The sequence below is a fragment of the Lycium barbarum genome, chromosome 5, assembly GCF_019175385.1.
Source record: "Lycium barbarum isolate Lr01 chromosome 5, ASM1917538v2, whole genome shotgun sequence".
Classification (NCBI taxonomy): domain Eukaryota; kingdom Viridiplantae; phylum Streptophyta; class Magnoliopsida; order Solanales; family Solanaceae; genus Lycium; species Lycium barbarum.
Window position 1 is genome coordinate 2,415,353 of NC_083341.1, and position 20,723 is coordinate 2,436,075.

At 37.8% G+C, this 20,723-nt stretch overlaps 2 protein-coding genes across 2 annotated transcripts; both read right to left on the minus strand.

Moving 5' to 3' along the window:
- Window positions 1-230: 230 nt before the first annotated feature.
- LOC132640105 (pleiotropic drug resistance protein 2-like) lies at window positions 231-8,899 on the minus strand. Its single transcript, XM_060356539.1, has 20 exons — window positions 7,799-8,899; window positions 7,344-7,464; window positions 7,113-7,201; window positions 6,838-6,922; window positions 6,464-6,754; window positions 6,290-6,380; window positions 5,101-6,001; window positions 4,565-4,725; window positions 4,341-4,444; window positions 4,095-4,260; window positions 3,886-4,008; window positions 3,653-3,783; window positions 3,239-3,571; window positions 2,641-2,931; window positions 2,316-2,399; window positions 2,099-2,232; window positions 1,781-2,008; window positions 1,491-1,662; window positions 1,153-1,407; window positions 231-849 (listed from the first exon to the last, which is right to left on the minus strand). Exons 1-20 carry the CDS (start codon window positions 8,194-8,196, stop codon window positions 580-582), a joined length of 4,428 nt encoding a protein of 1,475 aa, XP_060212522.1. The 5' UTR covers window positions 8,197-8,899; the 3' UTR covers window positions 231-579.
- An 8,640-nt stretch (window positions 8,900-17,539) lies between these two features.
- On the minus strand, window positions 17,540-19,568 carry LOC132642176 (peroxidase 5-like). The gene is made up of 2 exons (XM_060359439.1): window positions 19,154-19,568; window positions 17,540-18,756 (listed from the first exon to the last, which is right to left on the minus strand). The coding sequence occupies exons 1-2, from the start codon at window positions 19,391-19,393 to the stop codon at window positions 17,992-17,994; spliced, it is 1,005 nt and encodes a 334-aa protein (XP_060215422.1). The 5' UTR covers window positions 19,394-19,568; the 3' UTR covers window positions 17,540-17,991.
- Between the last annotated feature and the right edge of the window lie 1,155 nt (window positions 19,569-20,723).

Genomic DNA, 20,723 nt, shown 5'->3' on the forward strand with positions numbered 1-20,723 from the left:
AGCCTATCTAAAGTTTGGATCAAACTCATCAAGAAACCTATCAAAACATATAAACACAAGGTTTTTTTAGTATAGTTTGATATAGTTATGATACATAAAAGGGAATTAGTTAGATTTGGTAATTAAACAGATTATTCAACAACAAACAAATGAAAAAAAAAAGATTTTGTGTTGAACGTTGGTTTTAAACCGTACAAATGCAGCAGAACCTGCCCATCTGACACTCCATATGTCAATGCATGCAACTTATTTAATATCACAAGAGTTAAGGAGCAAAACTCTTACAAAGGAAATTCATACTACATCAAAATTAATAAATCATCTGGATGACACAAGAACTATTTGAGTAACATGCAAGAAATAAATCGATGATCTATGTTGCTCGAACTCTTCAAAATGTCGTCGGGTGCGTGTAAAATCCTTCAAAGGTAGTGCTTTTTTGGAGGATCTGACACTGGTGCGGTATCATTTTTGGACAGTCCGAGCAACATAGAAGAGGATACCAGCAACAACTGTTTTCTCTGCCTAGCTTATGTACAATTATGCGTACACTAAACCTTCTATTGTCTTCAACTCCACTTATCTCTTTTGAAAATTCAAGAACTTGATGCCATAGGCAAAAACAAAGCAGAATAGAACAGCCCATGCCACATGTGCAACAGCAACAACTCCTAAAAAATCATACTCAAATCCCAAATATTCTTTTAGATACAGCTTTAATGGTATTTCGCCAACGCCTGGTACCTCAACATTATCGTTATTGTCACCAACCTGAGATGTTACAAGACCATATATTGTCCATGATACTGGAGACCCCCAGTAATACCACCTCCACCATATTGGAATTTGCTGCAAAAAGCAAAATTTTGATGTATCAGATGCTGAAATCTTTTTCAATGTTTTAGATTTCAGTTAAAGTGTTATGCTTCTTTTGATGTGATGATGACATGAGTTGAGATTAAATGGAATCGTAAAGATTCATAGCTGACACCAACTTGTTTGGGACTGAGGCGCCAATATTGTTGTTGTCGTTGTTCTGCTTCTTCTGAGCTAAAATGCGTGCTTTTGGATAGTACTTTTAAGTGATCTTATAGTATAAAATTTGCAGAGAAGTTAAACTCATTTTGATAGTGCAGGGGTTGATTTACTTACCGGTCTAGGGATAAGGAAACCGGAGAACAAGTTCCAAAAGCTGAGGAAGAATGACATGACGATGGCAGCAATCGGGTAGCTCGGAGTGAGTGCTACAAGCATCATTCCATACATAGTAAAGTAGATGAAGCACATGAAAACGAAGAAATAGAACCAAATGAATTTAGCAGCTGTCCAGTGGAAACCGATCATCGAATATAGGAGGAGGCTGTAAATAAATGTTTGGATTGCGACGTAGACAGTCTCTATGGCCACCTGCAGAGGGCAAAATGGACTATTTAGTTCTTTGACAATGATATGTTTTTTACAAATTATGTTCTGTTTGGTGCTTCCTTTACCTGAGCGAATGCATAAGGCAGAGCAGAATACATCCCTGCTGCTCTTTCTCGATAAAAAACCGTTCTCTCTACTGCCACAACAGACTGGACAGCTGAAGTATTTGTTCCGCCAAGGAACATAACAGCAGCATACATAGCTCCAAGTAGATTTAATAGGTCTTGCAATTTGTACCTGTTATCATGATTATGCCATCAGGGTTCCATGAAATGACGCCTAGATGATTGATTCATCGATAAAATAGTGACAGGAAAAGGAGAAAAACGAGTTCTTGTGCAAGACGATGACTTACATTTTCTTCCCTTTATCCCAGAAAATAATGCCAAATATAATTCCTATTATTGCTGTCATAAAAAACCTTATGGCATTATACTGTGGATGCCTCCAATAGGACAAGTTTTGTTTCCAAATGCAAGCCTTGCACTGACTGATAAACGGTTGGGAGTATTTCGTAGGAAAACAAAGGTCTCGGGACCCTGGTGCTGGAACACTTAGGTGTTTGATAAGTTCTTGATTCCTCCTGTGAAAGTTGATTTGTAAACGACAGTGAGGTAGTTAGCAACACAATACTGAAAGTAAAATGAAAAAGACTATGTTATCTTCTTATTACCTATATAGATCCGAGTTCGTGTAAATATCTGCAAAGTCCACATTAAGTTGAGCCTCAACTGCTGGAGTGGTGATATCCAACATCCAGGTAGCCGGATTATATCCCTCTTTAATTGTAGGAACCCCAGGAACAAACTGGAAAAAACAGTTTTAATTACTGATTTATCTATACAGTGTCACCGTGAGAATTTGAAAATTTTGGATGAGATGATACTGACTTGAAAATACTCAACCAATAGCTGAGAATGATGTCCGAGAGGTCCAGCATAAACGACTTGTCCTCCTCTTTTCATTAACAACAGCTGCAAAGGTAGTCATTCGCGTGAGCAGAAAGAAAGTTATACTCCCTCCGTTTTATATGTGAATGTGTAACTGAGCACTGAGTTTAATAAAGAGAGAACGACTTTCAAAACTTGTGGTCTTAAACATGACATCTTTGTGGCTATAAATCAAGTCACTGAGAGTAAAACGGGAAATTTATGTCAAACTGACTCTAAATATAGAAGGTTGTCGTTCTTTATAAGCCAATATTCCGATCTTTACCTCATCAAAAGCTTCAAATATATCTATGCTTGGCTGGTGGATAGTGCACACGACAGTTCGGCCTGTATCCACTGTATTTCTCACAGTTCGCACCACAATTGCTGCAGCTCTAGCGTCGAGTCCTGATGTAGGTTCATCCATGAAAATAATAGATGGATTTGCTACCAGTTCCACAGCTATGGTCAGTCTCTTCCTTTGTTCAGTTGAGAGACCATCTACCCCTGGCAGGCCAACTAGAGAATTCTTGAGTGGATTCAACTCAACTAGTTCCATTACTTCCTCGACGAAATTCTGAACAAAAACACTAGGCAAGTTAGTCCTTCACCTCCCATGATAGATGGGGTTGACTGGCTTTACGCTGGTTTTATGTTGGCTGTCAGCCTATTACGACCTTTTTTTTTTCCCGGCTCGGGACCAGCAATGTGTGACCAGAAAGGTCACACAGGCGGATTTCTTAAACATGGCTTTAACATAAAATATAAATAAAGATTCTTATTGTTATTGGAAGGTTTAGAAACATATGCAGAAGCAGAAAATGAGACTTTTGCGGACATGAACATAATATAAACAAACCGGAAAAGGTGATAGGAGTCTATACCGTCCTAGTTTCCTTTTTGACATCTGGAGAGAGACGCAACCAAGCTGAATATATCAATGACTCGTAAACAGTAACATGTGGAGAATGGATGTCATTTTGTTCACAATAACCACATATGCGAGCAAAAGTTGATTGGTTTTTTGGATAACCAGAAATTACGATACTTCCGTCAGTGTAGCCACCAGTTTTTCTTCCTGCTAGGACATCCATCAAAGTGGTCTTACCAGCTCCACTTACACCAACTAAGGCTGTAAGGACTCCAGGCCTGAAAGCGCCGCTAACATCTCGTAATAATTGGAGACGAGTCTCTTCAATTCCTTGGGCTTTCATTTCCTGACAGGCATACAACCGGGTGATGAGAAAGAAATTAAGCATAACAGTATCAACGGTTGGAACCCGATGAATGTTTCTTACTGCTGGCATATCGACATAGTAATTGACGTGGTTAAATGCAAGCGACAATGGCTGGAAAGGAAGCACCATTCCTCTTTTTTTGGCTGCTTTTTCGTCAATACTCGAGTTATTCCTTACAGCCATATCTATACCTGCAACAATCATTCAGGAATTGCTTAAATTTACAGCAGTATCTCTAAAGTATATTAGAAATCTAAAGACACGGAAAATGGATATGTATATGACTGTCAAACCTTCAAACGCCGCGGTGGTAGATGCTGAACTCTTCTCTGTTGCTTCTTTGGGATTACGGTTTCTTTGCTCGTTTTTCTTACATTTGTCATCTTCCATTGTAACAGATTTAGAATCAGCAAATGCTGCGGTTTTATTTACAAAAATGGATCAGAGAGCAACAAATAAATTTCTGAAATTTCAAATAGAAGAGAGGGAATTTCTATCATACGGTTTAAGTATGTCAGCGCCAAGATGAAGCAGAAGTTGAAGAGAAATGAGAAGGCAAATAGAGCGATGACACATATCCAGAACATATAGTCATCTAAATACATGCTCCTTGACTTAAGAAGAACCTTTCCCACCGTTTCCTCGGAGAAACTCGTATCATTGTTACGCTGAACATGAAAAGATAGGTATGTAAATATAATCAAATGTCGATGGTAGTCACTTATCATGAACGAATAGTAGAGCTTACAGTACTCCATCTTTTGTCCAGAAATTCGTTGATGGCTATGGCATTCTGTGCATATGACATGGGAGACACATAGTATGCCCATTTTATCCACGGTTCCAAGTCATCTATAATCACAAATAAGAAATGGCAGTAAGAATATCGGACATCAATGTGAACGTCGATCAATTTTAGTAATCTATGTCCACCTATAGATCTGTGATGTAAAATAACAATATTTAACTGACCTTTCGCAACAATGAAACCACCAAGCACAAAGACTATCAGTAGAGTGAAAGTACCGATAGTGTTTGCAACTACTTGAGCCCTTCCAATTGCAGCAATGAAACGGAAAAGAGACAATGCCATCTGGTGCAGAGCGAAAAATACCAAGAATTGGCGGAAAAATCTGAAAATATTCCGTGGTGAAAATAAAGTAAGTCTGATTACTTTGAACTTAGTTTCAGGATGTATTAAATATTCACATTAGCCATAAATCATACCCCCTTGTTTTAATTTAAGTGTCTTCCTTTCCTTTTTAGTCTGTTTAAGAAAGAATGCCTCTTTCTATATTTGGTAACTCTTTAATTCTAACATTTTGCCTGTCATTTTTAAGATCGCAAGATTCAAACGGAATTTTGGTGCATAACACACATCTTTAGTTTACCACAAGATTCAAAACTCTTTATTTTATTAAACTCCGTGCCAAGTCAAAGAAAAAAGTTAAATTGAAACAGATGGAGTATTCTGCTATAGTCTATAGGAGTGAACGACAGGTACATACCTACTTGCAGCTGGAGCAAAACCGATGGTATTATAAGTAAGGACAATCCATATCAAGGATTCCATAAAGGAGAGGGGGATTCTTAAAAGCCATATGGGGAGAGCAAAAGCCCAGGCAGGATAAAATAGAGAATCTCTTTGTTTAAAGAACACGGGAAGTCTGAAAATGGTCAATGCAAGCTCTGCAGTACCGTTAAACATCACATTGATGAGGCTGAAAAACAATGCCCCGTAAAATTTGCCTCCGTCTGCAATCTTTCCGACTTTCATCTCTGTCCTAAAGAATACTGTCAAGGTTATTATTGACATGATAGTAATCTGGAATGTCTTGAATATGTATAAGAATGAATTCCGCTTCATCAATAGCCATTCCCTTGATAAACATGCCTTGAAGAGCTCCATGTTGGAGATACCGTATTTTTCTGTGATGAGTGCAGCCGGATGGGCTCTGCTTTTGTCATAAGCAATTCCTAGTTCATCAAAAAGCTTACGTCCAACACGAAAATTGCCAAAGCATTCCGCGAATTCAGCCACTGGAATGAATCTATAAGGTTGTTTTTTTCTGAACCAATACTGTTCTTGGTCCTTTAGAGAAGTAACCTCTTGGAGAAAATCAGCAATTCCTTTCCTTTCGGGGCATTTAAATCCAACACTTTCGAAAAACTCAAGAACGTTCTCACGTGGACCTTGGTAGACTATTTGTCCCTCCGAAAGCAAAATGATATCATCGAAAAGTTCAAAAGTTTCTGGTGCAGGTTGAAGAAGGGATATTATCGTAGTCACATCCATTATATGGACCATCTGCCTCATGTATTTGATAATTTGAAATGTTGTAGAACTGTCAAGGCCCGTCGAGATTTCATCCATAAAGAAAACTTTAGCAGGACCAACCAACATTTCTCCTGTATTCAGTAAATAGTTGATACGAAGTGTCATAAGGTGCATACTCATTTGACTCAGCATGAAATTTAAGAATGAAAGACTTTCAACACATACTAAAAGTGCCTTTATAACTTGTGGTCTTAAACATGTCATAACATTTATCAGGCTATAAAAGCATGTCATTAAGGGTAAGTGGTAAGTGTAAAGTTAAAGAGTTTCCAAAAATAGAAAGGTCTCACTCTTTTTAGAACAGACTGAAAAGAAAAGAGTCATGTAAAATGGAACGGATGGAGCAATAGTTTAGAAACCTGTCGTCAGCCGCTTCTTCTGCCCACCTGATATACCCCTTCTCATCTGATCACCTACCATTATATCAGCACAAATATCCAGCCCAAGTATCTGCAGATTACCCAAATAATAAGATACCCCTTATACCAGTTCTGAAATACACGGAATTATTATGACTAACATCAGGATCTAACCTTAAGAATATAGTCTGTGATTAGACTTGATTCTTGGCCTGCAACTGCTGTAGCTTTCATAAATGCATCTATCTCGGGATCCGGTTTGATTCCCAATTCCTTTTCACGCCTTGACAATTCAGTGAGGAGCTCATATCTTGTTCCAACTCCTAAACTACGTCCGGAAAAATCCAACGTCTCTCTGACTGTCATCTCTCCATAATGAAGGTCATGCTGACTAATATAAGCACAAGTCCTTTGAGGGATAAAATCTGACAGTTCATGACCACAATAACTGATTTTTCCAGTAACCTAAATAGACGAACTAATAGTTAGATATACATCATAGACTAAACACTTTAAGCCATAATTTTGGAAGTTGAAGAGTCACATACTCTTAGATCCTTGTCTGGTACTCCAGCAAGTGCCTTTAGCAATGTAGTTTTCCCACCTCCTGGAGGCCCGAGAAGTAGTGTCATCCTATAAGATACAAAAAGCATATACTTTTTATGAGACGAAAAACACTTCTTAAAATAAGTAGATTTTGGAAATTTTGCCAAACAGACTACAGATGGAATGTCTATTTGACGAAAAGCACTTTTTAAAAATAAGCAGATCTTGGAAGTTTTGCCAAACAGATTATAGATGGAACATCGTTTATTGAACATACCTTGATGGTTTTACAATTCCACTTACATCACGAAGTATCTTGACGACCCTTTTCTTCGAAGGGAGAAGCTTGATCTTTTCAAGAGCCCCCTATGAAATTTGTAACATAAAAGAGAAACAATTAATTATTACATGTTCCTACTGCACAAAGTCCTCATTTGGTAGCAAAATTAAACAACATAGAACCTAAGAATAATTGTTGAAAGATTAATTTCTGAAAAGGAAATAGTACCTCTATAAAGTTGATGGTAGCATTCAACAAAGTAGGTAATGCCCTAGATCCAACAAATGTATCTCCTTCAATGGAAAGATGCTCAAACCGAAGTTCAATTTTTGGAACATCAATCGCAACCCTGTTTCATGAAACACAAAGAAACATCAATATTCCTATTCATATACACATAATTTGCATCATTGAAACAATGTCAAACACCAAGATTAAGAAATTATTGCACCCAAGGATGATATCTAGTGTTCATGGGTGAAAACCATGGGACACAAGGTTCAAATCATCATAGAGACAAATAGGTGATTTCTATCCATCTACCTGAGCCTCAGTGGACAAAGTTATCTGGTTCCTGTGCTAGCATGTAAGGTAGCAAATACCTAATAAAATAGTCGAGGTGTGCATAGGCTGACCCCGATAATGAAAAGAGATTGGTATCAAGAAAGATTAAAGTACTTTACCTATCAGTCCTATCTCTTAGCCTAAGAAGAAACCTCTCATTATCTTCTTCAACAATTTTAAGTATACTTTCCATCAACTGCTTTTTATCTTGCAATCCAAGATTTGTAACATCAACTTCTTGATCAACAATCTTTCCATCATCCAATGTTTGCTTCAAAATTCCTTTCCTTACCCTATCATATGTTGGAAGTCTCTCAATTGCAGCCAATTTTAACTCATCTTCGTCGTCGTTTTCCCTCCCACTTGTCTGAAAAACATCACCTCCTGGTGCAGTAAAAACTTCCCTAAGACTTGCTGAAGCCCAACTTCTTCCACTTGCTGATCCAAAGCTCATGATTCTCGTCGATCGTCGGCTTATAGAGTTGGCTAGTTCATCTTTGCTTATAGTTGCTGACATTTTCACCCTCTTCTCAGTCAATTCAAGATTTTATGATAACCATAAAAGATATAAGTCACTGAATCAAACACCCTTTTCAAGACTTAACGTTTGCGTATAAGTTCTTCACAAATACAGTTAGTGCAGAAGTTTCACCTTTATATATACTGAAAAGATATAACCAAAGGAAGAGTCTTATATCATGCCAAGAAAAAAGATAGAAGAATTAACCTAAATTTCCCCAAACTGCTTAAACTAAAATAGCCCTTGAATATACAATCTATGTATAATATTATGTATAAGCGCGCATAATCTATGTGTACCGGCCAAAAGATGTAGACAGTGAATTCGACCTGCTATTTATGAAGAAAGGTATATAGATAAGCAGAAAGCAAATTCGCAAGCTGATTTACTACCTTTATCCATAGTTTTAAAGATGCATACACAAAAAAGAAGTCAGTACACTTTGGTGACAATAAATACTAGATTGATGTGGATGACATGCATATCTCCGGATAAGCCCATGGGATAATTGGACATGTGAAACTTAGTTTGATAGGAATATTATTGAGTGTGTGAATAAAGTCCTGCATGGTAGGTAAAAGGAAAAAAAATCATATGCAGCGTAGTGCTTTTTGGGAAAATATACGGGCATGGCTCATAACAAGAAATGTCATACCATATTAAAAGTATCTTTAAGTTGTTTTAGTCCGACGCTCTGTGATTAGTATATTGTAAAAGATCAGGAAAGAACCAATGAATATACACCTATATGGAGTTAGGAGTATTTCCACAAGTAATGATTTTTTAACTGACTTTTCATTCCTTGAGCACTAACTTTTTTTGGATAAAAGAGGTTAGTTATGAGTGGATGAACTTTATAATATGAAGTAAGATATTTATGGAGACTGATTTTATCAGTCAAACAAATGCTAAGGTTTGACAAATTACTAACTTAATTTCATTAAGGCACGGACTCTACTGTTGTCTCTTAAGGTGCTTTTCTCACTGACCTTTTGCTTTATCTTATGTACTTCTGACTCACCATCTAGGATTTGGGTGGGATAGATATTTGTAACACCCCGCATCTTCGAACTGAGTTTAAGCTCATATCATTAGAGTTCTAGTGGAAACACTGAAGGTTTGAACGTTTTGCGAAAATGGTTGATAGGCCTATTTCGGGCAGCGATAACTCCTTGATCGGTTTGGAATTTGGGAAATTACCCTTAATGAGGTTGTAGTATGTAGAAATACCTTTCTAACGATATAAGTACAAAGCCAATCAGAGATCGGAGCAAGGAGATATGATCGTCTCAATATGGCTAATAGTAAGGCACTTGAAATCCTATAGAATCGGCTAAGTTTTCGATACGTCTGCCTTCCGGTCCATTTTAGTGAAAATCAGTTGGGAATTTGGGAAAACTTCCTTGATGAAAGTTGTAGCCCTTTGAAATATCTTTCCAACGGTATATTATGGGGGTCAAACGGGCATCTGTGCAAAGAGTTATGCCCATTTTACTGAAGTCTGTTCGCTGGAAATTTCGTCTGCGTTACGGTGACGTTACGGGCCGTAACTCGTGTTACGGGCCGTAAAAGTGAGCCGTAACACAGAGAAAATTTCCAGAACCTCACTGGAAATTTTCACCAAGGTACGGTACCAAGTTACGGTCCGTACTTCGTGTTACGGGACCGTAACATGGGGCGTATCTTGGTCCGTAAGTACATTTCGGGTCAGCTGACTTCGAGAGGCCATAACCCTATCATAAATTGAGAATTTGGGAAAACTCAAAGAACGAAAGTTGTAGATAATTGAAATACTTTTCCAACCATAGGTCGTGGGTCCACATGTGACATCGGGATAGGGAGATATGGACGTTTTAAGACAGAAAGGTCCCAACCCGATTTCAAGTTGGGTCAAACCCATTTCCCCTTGGTATTTAAGGGAAATGTTAACCGTAGCAGCCCCATTTCCTCCATATTTTCAGATTTTAGAGAGATAAAGGGAGAGAGAGGAGAATTAGAGAAAGAAAGTAGAGAATCAACCAAGTTGAAGGCCCCGAATCCCGAGGCTCGTGAAGGATAAAGTGTAGTACAAGTTTTTGCCGTCATTCTAAGCTAAAAATCGAACTTGGGGATGTTGATTTCGTGGTGACTACTCATAAAAGGTAATGCTTCTACTCCCTAATCATTTATAGTTGTGAATTGATGAATTCTTGGGAGAATAATAATTGGGTTTGATGAAGAGAATTATATGAACTATGCTAGAGTTGTTGGATTGTTGACTTGGGATTGTTGTATTCACATGAGTGATGAAGAATGATGTTAATTACATCTAATTGAGATTGTAGAATTAGCTAGAAGTAATAGAATGGGGATTTGGTGAAGAAAACACCATTAATGAGGGTTGTGGAGCTTCATGCCCACCAAGTGTTTGATAAAATGCTTAGATGAACAAAGCATGGATATTGTTGCTAATATAGAGTTCCTATGACCTGTATTTCTATAGATCGAAGTTGAAGGGATTGAAGGACATTGTGATACGCTCAAAAGTAGGAAGTTAAGGTATGTAGAGTTACTATCTACGTGTGGGAACATCATTGTTCTTCCCCACGCCTCATAATCCATAAAATTATGATTCTCTACTAAAACTAGGGTTTCAATACCATGCTCATGATAACCCTAGGTCCATGTCCATGATTATATTATGTATGAATTGTTATAATTCTATCATTGAGTTCTTAATATTTCTTTATGATTATTGAGAATTCGTCTGTAATCTATGAAAACCCATATCTTGTATTCCATGGGTTCTTGCATGCATGTTTTTGACTAAGGATGATTGTTTCATGAATATCCTACATGTCTACAAGTTTTCATGCAACTGTATTATATAATTACTTTCATGCTATGATACAAGATACATACATACTAAATACAAGTTATTTCATGAAACCATATTTACAAGTTATTTCATGAAACCATGCTGACACGTTATTTCATGAAACCATGTTTACAAGTTATTTCGTGAATCGTTATGACAAGACAAGTGCAAGTTAATTCACGAAAATCATGGGCTTCTTAGCCAACTATATTATGTTAATGTTTTTGGGAGCTGCACAAATTACCGAGAAGGCTCAGATAGCCTGAAACTACGTAGCCACCGTAGGACAAAGATCGCTCCGCCCAGATAAGACGATACCTTAATTTTACACTGAATGGATCCATCAGGCACGTTACTACCTTATACTCTGGCAAGGTATGAGGGCTTTGCTGGTCCGGCGAGGTACCAGACTCTACGTACCCACGTGGTGATTTACCACCTTATACCCTGGCAAGGTATTGAGGCTCTGCTGGTCCGGCGAGGTACCAGACTCCACGTACCCACGTGGTGATATCACATGTCGGTTTATGAAATGCTCTCCCTACTTATCATGTTTTACTTATGTTATATATATACATATGTACTCATGCTCATGTTCATGTCTAGGTTTTCAGTTTCAGTTCTTATCGTGTTATTCCATGTCCCATGTTGTTTCTTTCGGTTGCTTTACATACTAGTACATTCAATGTGCTGACGTCCCCTTTTATTGCCCGGGGGCCTGCATTTCACGATGCAGGTACTGATATACAGGACGACACATCTGCTCAGTAGAACAGCATTCACATCAGCTTATTGGTGAGCCCCATCTCATTCGGGGTTTAGTCAACTTTTGTTTTATGATTAATTATGCATCTAAAGGTATGCTGGGGGCCTTGTCCCAGTAAGTATGTTTTCCAGTTAGACTCATGATAGAGGTTTCATAGACTAGACAAGTCAGTTATGTCATGTCAGACATTTGGAGTCGTATAGCCTTTTGGCTCATTCATGTTATTTCCGCACTCATGTTTAAACAAGTATTTTATTAAGTATTATGACTTACTACGTTTTATAAAGGTTCATCATGCATTCATGTTATATTCTGCTTATGTTATGTATCATGATGATTCAGCAAGCCGTGTGGTTCGCTCGGTCACATGCAGTCAGGCACCGAGTGCCGTGTTACGTCCAGGCCATGGTTCGGGGCGTGACAATATTATTCCTCCACTTTTAGTTAGAGGTCTTGGATCATATCTGAGTATGAAGTTTTTTATAGTAGAGAACACTTCCACTTTAAATGAGTCTTACACGACCAGAATTCGAATAAGTTGGGCCCTAATACGCGTATGATAACACATTTTGTTATTTCCTCCGCATTTACACTAAATTATACTTCCTCCATGTAACACCTCGTGCATTCGGGTTAAGATTTGTCTTATAAGATGGGGGGTATAATGAACCCAATTTTAGTAGTGTATAAATGGTGTTTGAAACCCAATCAAGACATGAGAAGAGTCTTTGGGCAAAACAAAGTTGAAAACCACTCTACGGGGCATGTTCGCAAGTGAGTTTATAGATGGTCTTACTTACAACGACCATAACCCCATTATTAATTTGGAATTTGGGAAAACTTCCTTGATGAAAGTTGTAGCCCTTTGAAATATCTTTCCAACAGTATATTATGGGCCTCAAACGGACATCTGTGCAAAGAGTTATGCCCATTATACGACAGACTGTCCGAGCAGAAGAATTTTGACGGACCATTTGACGGTCCGTAAAACATTTTGACGGTCCGTAAAATATTTATACGGTCCGTCAAATGGTCACAGAGAATGATATTTTGAGGGTCAGTTTTACGGTTCAATTTTACGGTCCGTAAAACAATTATACGGTCCGTAAAATTGACTCAGACCACCGTAAAATGAGCACAGAATGTCCAAATCACTGGAATGGTTTTACGGTAAGTTATACGGACCGTAAAACCATTATACGGGACGTAAAACCCACCGTAAAATGAGCACAGAATGTCCAAATCACTGAAATGGTTTTACGGTGAGTTATACGGTCCGTAAAACCATTATACGGAACGTAAAAATGGGCGTAGAATTGCCCGATGGGTCAGATTTTAAGATGTTAATAAGAGACCCAAACCCATTTTTTTTTTCATTCCCATTTCTCCTACACGACTCAAGGGTTCTCTAGAGCCATCCAAACACTTCATATGCAAGAATGCAAGTGAAACAAAAGATCCACTTCATCAATCCACCAAAACTAAGTGTGAGAAACACATCAAATCCATTCAAGTCAAGAAATTCTATAGAAGGTGGAACTAGGGTTTTGTTCAAGTGAAGTATTTCAACTCAAGGCTTATTCCTACAATAACCAAGGTAAGTTTTATGATATTTCATGATGATTAAAGTGTTGATAAGTTCTTGGGAGAATAGTAAATGGGTTTGATAAAGAGAATTATATGAACTATGCTAGGGTTTTTGGATTGTTGACTTGGGATTGTTGTATTCATATGGTTGATGAAGAATGATGTTAATTACATCTAATTGAGATTGTAGAATTAGCTAGGAGTAATAGAATGGGGATTGGGTGAAGAAAACACCATTAATGAGGGTTATAGAGCTTCATGCCCACTAAGTGTTTGATAAAATGCTTAGATGAACAAAACATGGATATTGTTGCTAATATAGAATCACTATGGCTTGTATTGCTATAGATTGAAGTTGAAGGGATTGAAGGACATTGTGATACGCTCAAAAGCGGGAAGTTAAGGTATGTAGAACTTCCATCCACATGTGGGAATCTCTACGTTCTTCCCCATGATCCGTTTTCGTAAAATCTATGAAGTTCAAATCCTAGGGCATTAAACCCAACATATTGGTAGCCCGTAATTATGTATGTATGTACATGAATTTTGTATCTATGTTCGTTATTGTATTCCTAATCTTCCATTACGGATATTAGGCATCCTAGCTTACTCCATGAATCATGAATTCTTCCTCATGTGTTCTCATTATGTTTATATGAAACTTTATGATTTCATCCAGCAAGTTACAAGCATGTTTTCAAGACAAGTATATATATATGATTTCGAACTATTGTTATTACTCATGAACGAAAAACACGTTTTGCAAGACTATGACAAGTTATCTTATGAAAACCATGTACAAGCAAGTTATGATTCATGAAAACCATGTACAAGCAAGTTATGATTCATGAACACTATGTACAAGCAAGTTATGATTCATGATATACCATGGGCAGCAAGTGCCACTATTTTTCATGTTCATGTTTTGGGAGTTGCATTAATTACCGAGGAGGGCTTCAGATAGCCTGAAACTACGTAGCCACCGTAGGATGAGGATCGCTCCACCCATGTTCCGGACGATCTCTAATAATGATTGGATCCTTTCATATTTTATCAAATCTCATGTTCCCTGGCAAGGACTGAGTGTTCTGCTGGCGGGACGCAAGCACCAGACCATGGATCGGTTATAAGTTATTGCTCTCCCTACTTATCATGTTTTTACTTATGTTATATATATACATATGCACTCATACCCATGTTCATGTCCAGGTTTTCAGTTTCAGTTCTTATCATGTTATTCCATGTCCCATGTTGTTTCTTTCGGTTGCTTTACATACCAGTACATTCAATGTGCTGACGTCCCCTTTTATTGCCCGGGGGCCTGCATTTCACGATGCAGGTACTGATATACAGGACGACACATCTGCCCAGTAGGACAACATTCGTATCAGCTTATTGGTGAGCCCCATCTCATTCGGGGTTTAGTCAACGTTTATTTTATGATTAATTATGCATCTAAAGGTATGCTGGGGGCCTTGTCCCAGTAAGTATGTTTTCCAGTCAGACTCATGATAGAGGTTTCATAGACTAGACAAGTCAGTTATGTCATGTCAGAAATTTGGAGTCGTATAGCCATTTTGGCTCACTCATGTTTAAACAAGTATTTTATTAAGTATTATGACTTACCATGTTTTATAAAGGCTCATCATGCATTCACGTTATATTCCGCTTATGTTATGTATCATGATGATTCAGCAAGCCATGTGGTTCGCTCGGTCACATCCAGTCAGGCACCGAGTGCCGTGTTACGTCCAGGCCATGGTTCGGGGCGTGACAAAGCTTGGTATCAGAGCCTAGGTTCAAGAGTCTTAGGGAGTCTATGAAACCGTGTCCAGTGGGGTCAGCTCAACTGGTAAGAGGCGCTCCATCAGGGGGACAAAGGGCCTGAGGTCACGGGTTCGAGGCGCTGCAGCGTGCTATCTCGAATTGTCTGTGATTTCACTGCCACAATTACTCAGTAGTCCTCACAGTTGCATGAATGGGTAACACCTTCTGTGGGTCATGTATGTATGCATGTCATGTATGTATGAGAGGGCAACCCGTTGCATGTATGGGTAACACCTTCGGATCCTCGACAAAAAGTCGCCTTTTTTGTGAGGACCCCACCGCCTGGGTCGCCCAGGACCGGTGAGTAGACCCCTTGCGGGCCCCCTCCATGACATGCATGCTTGACATACTCAGGTATTGTATGGACAGGAAATCACACCAGTTCGCTGCGCCCTGCAGAGCTTTGAACCCGTGACCTCAAGCCTTTTGTTCTCCCAAAGGAGACGACTCTCACCAATTGAGCTGCACGGTGGGGTCCTCACACTCCATTTCAATTTATGTGAATCTATATCCATGCCAAAAATACTGATCCCTTTCTATATTTGAAAACAATTTATCTTTATGCAATGATTTATAACTACACAAAATATATGTGACTCATTTAACGCCACAAGTTTAAAAGTCTTTCTTCTTGTTAAATTCCGTCTCAAGTCATATGGGTTAACATAAATTGAAACGGAGGGAGTAGTACATGTTTATGACTTAACTATAGTTAAATAATACTCCATGTATTTTAAATTTAATTTCATAACTGAGATTAAAATGCTAGCTTTAGTATAAACGCGGGATGCCAATAGTTATTTATGATTTTACTATTGATATGGTTTACTTAATTGCATAGTCAAGATTTTATACAAGCGATGTTGATCTATTGTCATTTGCCACAGTTCAATTTGTACATGAGTTTGATCGGAGCGATGGATTTCCAAAGCTGTATTTCATGTCCAAAATTGATGTTTTCTTTGAATTAATCTTTTTAAGCATTATTATACTAAAAGTAGGAACAATCGAAGTGAAAAGTCAAAAGTTGAATTACTAGAATGTCCATATAAAATGTTATGACATATTTGCCCTTACGATTAAACACTATTCCAGTAACATTTTTCTACAAGAAAATAATAAAAATTAGAAAAATACAAACTGTGGGACCCATTAAGATAATTAGCTTTCCGTGAAGCCTTTTTGATTTCCAGAAAAGATATATCTGGACTTGAGCATTCATTTCTTTTACATTAACTTCAAATTTTAATGACAATTATAACTTTTTTGGTATGGCAATTATAGCTGAAAACCCATTACTACCATAATGAATATCTTAATGAATTTTCTAATCCGCCAAAGAAAACGAAAAGGCGCACGATTAAATTACTGATGAAATTCTGTTGAAGAAGATCATCAGCCACTCAAAGCAAATTTTGATATCAGATATAACTTATATAAGTAGACTTTGAAATCAAATGAAATATCCTATTTTCGTAAAAATCTTGTGATTTTAATTAGGCCGCTATCTATGTTCGTCTGGCAAAACACAAATTTACTCTGTAAGTATCAATTCAAGTAAGTTCATTTTCTTTTATGTGACTTTTGATGAGCATTCATGAAATTGTAGTTCTAGTTTATGGAAATTTTAGAATGATTGTATAACATTGAAGCATTTTAATTCTTGTTTTCGCCCTATCTTGAACTTGTATTTTTTTTTCTCCAATTCTATGTTAATCAGTTACATACACTTCGTAACAATTTTTATGTCTTTAAAAAAAATTATACTGATTGACATGGGATACACGTGCAACGCACGTGCGCAAAAACTAGTAAATATTATATACTTCTAATATGCGTATGATAACGCATTTTTGTTATTTGAAACCCTGCCTAACCTTAATTAGATATCTAAAAAATAGATATATTTTTCAATTTCTTCCTAATAATGTGACATAGATTAGTGCCTCCAAGGTAGATATATCTGCCTTGGGCCCTAGGCCTTAAGTTTCAATGCAGTTGCCCCATTGTTAGTACTAATTCCAGCAAATTCCAATTTCTTTGACCCCAAAACTTTTGGTTTGCAATCTAATTTAGCGCTTTGCATTTTGCAAACTTCTGTACTTACCAATTTCTCGCAGCATGTCACACTAGTTCAAACAGAAGTAATTCTAGTTATATCCCCTACCCCACAAATTAGCTCGATGGCCGAATCACTCCCAAGGTGAATAGTGTCCTAGGACCGACCTGGTATCGACCGGTTGATATTCCCGCACAGTAACGGCGGACGGAGTCGGTATTCTTTTATTACAGGAACACTTGAATGTCTTCCGAGGTCTCTAAAGCCGGGCGGGCTGGCTTTTGGGCACATACAAAAATAGAAGTGGGTGGAGGGCGCATCATGGTTGTCGAATCCGTTCGAGCGAGGAGCTTAAAAAGGCCTTTAAGGCATTACACTCGGGGTGAATTCACATGGGGAGGGGAGAGGTGTAACAAATTGAAATAAGTTTATTTAAGAACTACTTCAAAGCATGAAAAAAAGTAACAATCCTATCTTTTAAAAACTCTCAATCATGAACAAAGTTTATTAAGAAGATTCATGTGTAACAATTCAACAAAGATTGAACCATCCTCACTATTTAGGATGCTTACACCTCACAAAAACAATAAAATGAAAATTGAAATAGTTCTAGAAACTTTTACAAAACTCATAAAGGAAAAAGAATGACAAATTAGTTCACAACATGGCAAGCTATGATCTCCCAATGACACACAATTAGTTCACAAAATGGCAGTTCTTCCTGATCTCACCCTTCCGCCCCGTGAGGACGTCCAAAGTACCCATATGCACCATAGCCTCCGCATATTTCTTACCCCACACGCGACCATACCTCGCATTAAAGTTCACCATTTTAGCGGTTTTAGGATCACTCATCAATGTTTGATCAGAAACTAAAAGTCCCTTCTTACTCTTTAAATCCATGTAGTATCTGTTATCCAATTTGTTTGGTGTTAGAACATCAAGATTAGCAGGATTAGCTACTCCTGTTCCATTTGTAAGTGCTTCTGGTGGACAAATGGACTTTAACATCCTCGCGTATTTGGGATCAATTGGCAGATTTTGTTGCTTGTTTTGAGGGTATAATCGGCTCGCGAAAACAGCACAGTGAGCAATACCAATAGAATGTGCACCAGAGAGCGTCACCATTTCATCAGCTGACATCCCTTTTCTTGCAAAGTTCTTGATTAGTTCCTTGACACCGACAAACGGAGAGGGAAGATTGGCCAAGGCCTCGTCCTTGATGGAAACACGCCCATCACGACGTCCTGCTTGGACATCATAGCTTATTTTCCCGACTTTGTTGGAACTGTCGCGAGCAGCAAAGGCAAGAATGTCTGCACACGACACTGTTCCAGGGCATGCAGCCTCGAGCTGCTTTTTAGCTGCATCAATCACCTCAAAGCCCCGTAAACTGTTTTTGTTCGCTATGCTTTCCTTTTCTGAATTCGGCCCATCCAATAGCACAGATGCATCACATCCCTAAAGTACATAAAATGCAGAAAAATGTAATTAAGTTAAAAAAAATTATCAAGAGTAGCACGTGTTGAACTATTGTGACCACCTCATCTAAAAGCTTAATGAGTTGGTAACACAATTCAACACATTAACAGAGCTGGCTCAGGTCTTGAGTTCAAATCTGACCGTCACCTAAAAAGCAAAAAAGTATTTCCACGTGTTTGTTGAAAGAAAATCAGGCCAACACGGGAAAGGGTGTGTTGAGAAATAATTCCTTAGTAATTAAAAGTGTGCTTTCTCGCTAACAGCTTAAGAATTTAGATGAAATGGCCACACTGTTCAACATGCAGAAACATATAACGCGAAGAATGAGATTATCAGGAGAAGCACTAGTATATTGGAGGAAAAGGCATCAACGTACCCTCACGAAGCAGTCATGAAAATGCAACCTAATGAGGCCAGCAGCTATGCCAGGATTACGAGAAACGGCTTTGTACACAACGTTTTTCACAATGGCTTCAGCAGAGGGACAAGTATGGTAATAGTAACCTACTTTCAGCGGACAGGAGGGTGGTCGTTTGGCCACGGACGAGACTGAAAGAGATAAAATCAAGCAAGAAAGAAGTGCAATAACAGAACAATTTAAGCTCTTGGAATCCATTTTTTTGTGGCTCAAGAGCAGCTAGCTACTATGGCTTTTTTTTCCTCAATAGCTCTAATCAAGTGATGCATAATTTATGAAACACCATGGATCATTTATAGTTTTCAATATGCCTTAGTAGCTGCTTCAAGCATGTAGTTAAGGAGTATTTTGACATTATTAAAATAGAACATGATTGCCTGTAATACAAACTGAAAAGTTGAAGTCTTTTTTTAGTTTGTCTGACCTTTGAAGAGCTCCACTCTTACCAACTTATTATATCCATGACATGTTTGACAGTCTTTTTCCTTCACTAAATGACAGTAAGTTGTGCTCATAGGGAGGCTGAGATGATTGCTTTGATTTACTGTGGTTTACCTGAATGGAAATTGATAAACTTTTAACTAATGTATCACATGTTGATGAGGTAAAAACATCTATTGGTAGAACAGAAAAACATACTTGAATCTGGAAAACTTGACTCACAATGCAAATCCGTAGGCAAATTTTGATATTTGGCGAGTTCAAATTCTCATCTTTGTCGAAATAAAAAGTTGCACAGAATTATTTAATGGATAAACAAATTCAATTTTTAAAAGTCTAAGTATGCTTTTTTAGTTGATTAGTTGGTAGGCACTATGTTCTCTTTTCATGTCCTAGGAATTGAATGTCAACTCTTTATTTTATAAGTTGTAAAATGTCTTGAATTATTCATCTGATCAAGTCTTTTATCTGATAGCTTCTACCACAAACTCTATTCCTACTGTATAACTCAACTTCCAGTTTGATTGATCTACATATCAGAAAGTAAAGTCCTATGACTCATTAATATATGAATTTTATTAGATAAGTTTAATAAAGCCTCTTACTAAGTTTTGTCTTTAGGCCATCAATTCCAAGAGCCACTTGTGAAGACACGAGTACGTTAAAGCAAATGCTGAATCAATGTAGTATGGATTAAACCAGCTCTTGTTTGCACCTTCCCGGGGTGATATGGAGTTCATATGATGAGCCTTAAACTCATAGCAGTGATAAATTTCATTAACCAGGTACCAAGAAGAAACTGGAAGCATACAACTTACAGCAAATCTATAACAATTACAATCTTAAAGCTTCTGTAAAATCCATGAACTGTCCCAAACTTTCTATCGAATTACCCCTACACTAGAAATAAAGATATTGAAAGCACCTATTTTTAACAGTAGCTAAATGACCCTTTTGATTTTCAAAACATCTCTTATTTCTTTGAAACTAGAAACAGCCTCAAAAGCTAGCAAATGTATAATTTGTTCATTATCTGCATCACACAGGATCATGGTATCATCAGCATATATACAAGATACGTGAAATA